The sequence below is a fragment of the Equus przewalskii genome, chromosome 1, assembly GCF_037783145.1.
Source record: "Equus przewalskii isolate Varuska chromosome 1, EquPr2, whole genome shotgun sequence".
NCBI lineage: Eukaryota > Metazoa > Chordata > Mammalia > Perissodactyla > Equidae > Equus > Equus przewalskii.
Genome location: NC_091831.1, coordinates 119,782,775 through 119,786,720, shown reverse-complemented (window position 1 = coordinate 119,786,720; position 3,946 = coordinate 119,782,775). Strand labels below are relative to the sequence as shown.

General features: G+C 60.5%; 1 protein-coding gene across 2 annotated transcripts; it reads left to right on the top strand.

The window, feature by feature from the left end:
- The first annotated feature begins 328 nt into the window (after nucleotides 1-328).
- Nucleotides 329-3,535, top strand: ISLR (immunoglobulin superfamily containing leucine rich repeat). Of its 2 annotated transcripts, none has more exons than XM_008535319.2 (2): nucleotides 329-675; nucleotides 1,487-3,535. In XM_008535319.2, exon 2 carries the CDS (start codon nucleotides 1,495-1,497, stop codon nucleotides 2,779-2,781), a length of 1,287 nt encoding a protein of 428 aa, XP_008533541.1. In that variant the 5' UTR covers nucleotides 329-675; nucleotides 1,487-1,494; the 3' UTR covers nucleotides 2,782-3,535. The 2 variants fall into 2 exon arrangements, with proteins under 2 accessions (XP_008533541.1, XP_008533540.1); XM_008535318.2 differs by lacking the exon at nucleotides 329-675 and adding an exon at nucleotides 1,115-1,268.
- The last annotated feature ends 411 nt before the right edge of the window (nucleotides 3,536-3,946 follow it).

Sequence of the window (3,946 nt, the reverse complement as noted above, 5' to 3'; positions counted from 1 at the left end):
TTCCCAAACACACACAGATTCACACACATGGTCTCACACCACATCCACACAAACACACATATGAACTCATCCAGAGTCGTCACACCCACACTTGCACATGCACACACACATGCACCATCACTCATACGGCCCCTGCTTGGAGAATGCCCCCCCCCCTTTTTCTTGTATGGAGTTGGAAGTCTCCCACCTTCTATGAGATTCCATTTCTCACCCTTCCCCCATAAAAACCCTGCTGGCCCCATCTTTTCTTGGGTCCTGTCCAGCTAGCGCTGTGTCTTTAAGGAAGTTGAAGCAGCTAAAAGTGAGTGAGAGAGAGAGGAAAAAAACTCAAAAAATTTGGCATCTTTTCCCCCTCAAGTTTCTGGTGTCACTTATGAAACACGGGTCCTTGTTGCTGCAGAGAAGTAGTTTTGCTGGAAGGAGGGAGTGTATGTGCTGCCTGGGCTCCCTTCCTGCAGCCTCCTCTCAGCAGACAGGGTCCAGGCACCCTGTCTGGGGAAGGGCCGGCAAGGACGGGCGGGCGTGGGACCAGGCTGCCTGTCCCTCCAGCATCCTCATCTTCCCTTGGGTGCCCTTGGCCCTGCAGACCGTCCGTCCGGGCTAACTCTGTCCTTTGCTGCTTTTTGGTTCCATCTTAGAAGAGGCTCCGCTTGACTAAGAAAGAGTAGTTTGAAGGTAAGCGGGGGAGGAGGGGAGGCCTACTGGGCACAGGGGCTGCACTCCCCTGGGCATTTTGCTGTTGGTTTGGGTGCTTGGCACACTTCACTTGCTTGGATCTGTCCAGGGGGCATCTGTCCCCCTAACAACCACAGCCCCGGAAATCCCAGCAGCATTTGGGTTGAGCCACTAGCTTTGCCAGAGCCAACTGAGAGGTCCCTGGTGGGGGTTTATTTAGGCAGCTGCCTGGCATAGTTTGAACAGAACAAGCCACGGGCGTGATTCTGTAGAAAGGGTCTGGTGTCTGCTGTGGTCACGGCCCGTAGGAGCCAGAGGGGGGCTAATGGGGGTGGTGTGCACTGCACAAGGGGCCTTGTCTGGGCCAGGGCAAAGCATACCTATGGGGGGCTCTGGTGGGAGGGACTGTGGCCAGGATGTGGGAGGGCAGGAGGGAGGTTCTGCAGAGTGCAGGGGGAGGGGGTGGCTGGAAAACAGATTTAAAGTCATAAAGTCAGCTAGGAGCTGCCGAGGCAGGGAGAGCTCTCTGCTTGAAGGAGGAGCTGGGGTCCTCTTCCTTCCTGTCTTCCACCCTCCTGGCTGCATGACCTCGGGCAAGTCTTGGCCCTTCTGTGGGCCTCAGTTTCCCCTTCTGTAGAATGGGAGTGGTAGGCTGGGTGGTGTTGGGTCTTAGTTGGATTAGATTATGTGGGGTGGGGCCTTTTGATAGGAAAGAGCTCTGGGCTGGGGTCCTGAGAAGAAGGAGTGCCCTCTGCAGGTCCTTGGGGTCACCTTGGACCTTGCCACCTTGGTGGCGTATCCTTCTCTGCAGGAGGTAGGATGCAGGAGCTGCGGCTGCTGTGCTGCGCGGTCCTCCTGGGCCTGGTGCAGACCTGTCCCGAGCCCTGCGACTGTGGGGAGAAGTACGGTTTCAAGATTGCCGACTGCGCCTACCGTGACCTGGAGGCCGTGCCCCCCGGCTTCCCCACCAACGTGACCACGTTGAGCCTCTCAGCCAACCGGCTGCCAGGCTTGCCAGAGGGTGCCTTCAGGGAGGTGCCCCTGCTGCAGTCGCTGTGGCTGGCACACAATGAGATCCGCACAGTGGCCGCCGGTGCCCTGGCCCCTCTGGGCCATCTCAAGAGCCTGGACCTCAGCCACAACCTCATCTCGGACTTTGCCTGGAGCGACCTGCACAACCTCAGTGCCCTCCAGTTGCTCAAGATGGACAGCAACGAGCTGACCTTCATCCCCCGAGATGCCTTCCGCAGCCTCCGTGCTCTGCGCTCGCTGCAGCTCAACCACAACCGCTTGCACACACTGGCCGAGGGCACCTTCACACCGCTCACCGCGCTGTCCCACCTGCAGATCAACGACAACCCCTTCGACTGTACCTGTGGCATCGTGTGGTTCAAGACGTGGGCCCTGACCACGGCCGTGTCCATTCCAGAGCAGGACAACGTCACCTGCTCTTCACCGCACGTGCTCAAGGGCACCCCGCTGAACCGCCTGCTGCCGCTGCCCTGCTCAGCGCCCTCGGTGCAGCTCACCTACCAGCCCAGCCAGGATGGCGCCGAGCTGCGGCCCGGCTTCGTGCTGGCGCTCCACTGTGATGTGGATGGGCAGCCAGCCCCCCAGCTTCACTGGCACATCCAGACGCCTGGCGGCACCGTGGACATCACCAGCCCCAACGTGGGTGCTGACGGGCGTGCCCTGCCTGGCACCCCAGCAGCCAGCAGCCGGCCACGCTTCCAGGCCTTTGCCAATGGCAGCCTACTGATCCCTGACTTCGGCAAGCTGGAGGAGGGCACCTACAGCTGCCTGGCCACCAATGAGCTGGGCAGTGCGGAGAGCTCAGTGAATGTGGCACTAGCCACGCCAGGTGAGGGTGGCGAGGATGCGTTGGGGCGTAGGTTCCACGGCAAAGCAGCCGAGGGTAAGGGCTGCTACACGGTTGACAATGAGGTGCAGCCGTCGGGTCCCGAGGACAATGTGGTCATCATCTACCTCAGCCGTGCTAGGGGCCCCGAGGCTGCAGCAGCAGGAGAAGGAGTCCGTGGGCAGCAACTCCCAGGCCTGCTCCTACTGGGCCAGAGCCTCCTCCTCCTCCTCCTCCCTTCCTTCTAGCCCCACCCCCATGGGGCTGGGCTGGAGCAGCCCAGGGCCGCCCCCACTCCTCCCCGGACTCTGCAGATGTCCCTTCTAAGGGGGTAGGGGGGGTGGGGGGCAGGGTGGCAACTCCTGAGGCCTGCATGGGGGCTTCATATCTTCCTACCTCTCCTTCTCATCTCTTCTGGAATATTTGCCACCCCAACTTCTAGACCTGCTCAAAGCTGGTGACCAGTACAGAATTTGATCCCATAACCCACTGTCTACAGTGCTAATTGCCGCTGAGCACACTGCCCGTGCTGCCTGTCAGGGTGGCATGCTAACGGGGGGATGCCCCAGCCAACTGGGAGATGCCTCACTGAGGGAACTCCAGGCGCCGGGACTGACTGACAAGCTGGCAAAGGCGGGTAGCGGGGGGCTAGGCAGGGAGGTAGCCTGAAGCAGACATGGCACAGGAGAGAGGAATAAACTGTAGGGGCAATGGCTGGCATGGCTCTGAGGCACTCGGTGACCTGCTTAAGCTCCTGCTGTCCCTTGGTGTTCTCTGATGACTTGGGGGCTCAGGAGTCCCTTTGCGCTCATCTCAGACAGGACTGGAGGTTCCAGCATGGGCCTCCACCTCCTCGCACGCACCCTCCCTCCCTCTGCCTGTGCGCCTCCATCCTGGCCACCTGCCCTGCCTTTCTCTCCAAGTATGCATCTGTAGCCTGCCCCTCCAAAGAGGCCAGCCAGCCTGGGGGCGGCAGAGAAATAAACAGCATTTCTGATGCTCCCCTGTGTCTGCCTGGAGTTTTGTCTGGATCTAGGAGCCCCCGGGTGGGGGTAGGGGATAGGATCGGGAGCTGGAGAGTCAGGACAGCCAGCCAGCCTGCCTGTCCACACACGACGGGGCGTGTAAGGCACAGACAGACTGTGTGGCGGTAGCATGGGAGGGGTGGCCCCGTGATGGGCTAGGGACTGGACCTGGAGCTGAGCTGAGCTGCAGATGTTCCCTCCCCCAAACTAGCCCACAGGACAAATGGGGGTGCAAGCCTGACAAACATTAGAGGCTTCTCTGGGTCCCAGTGGCCCTGCGCAGTGCTTTCTGCAGCAGTGGCCTGAGGAGGCACTTGGGAGGGGGCGGGGGAAAGAGAAATGCCTGGGTTGTGACCCCTCTTCCTGGTCCTGCTCCTGGAAGAGATGT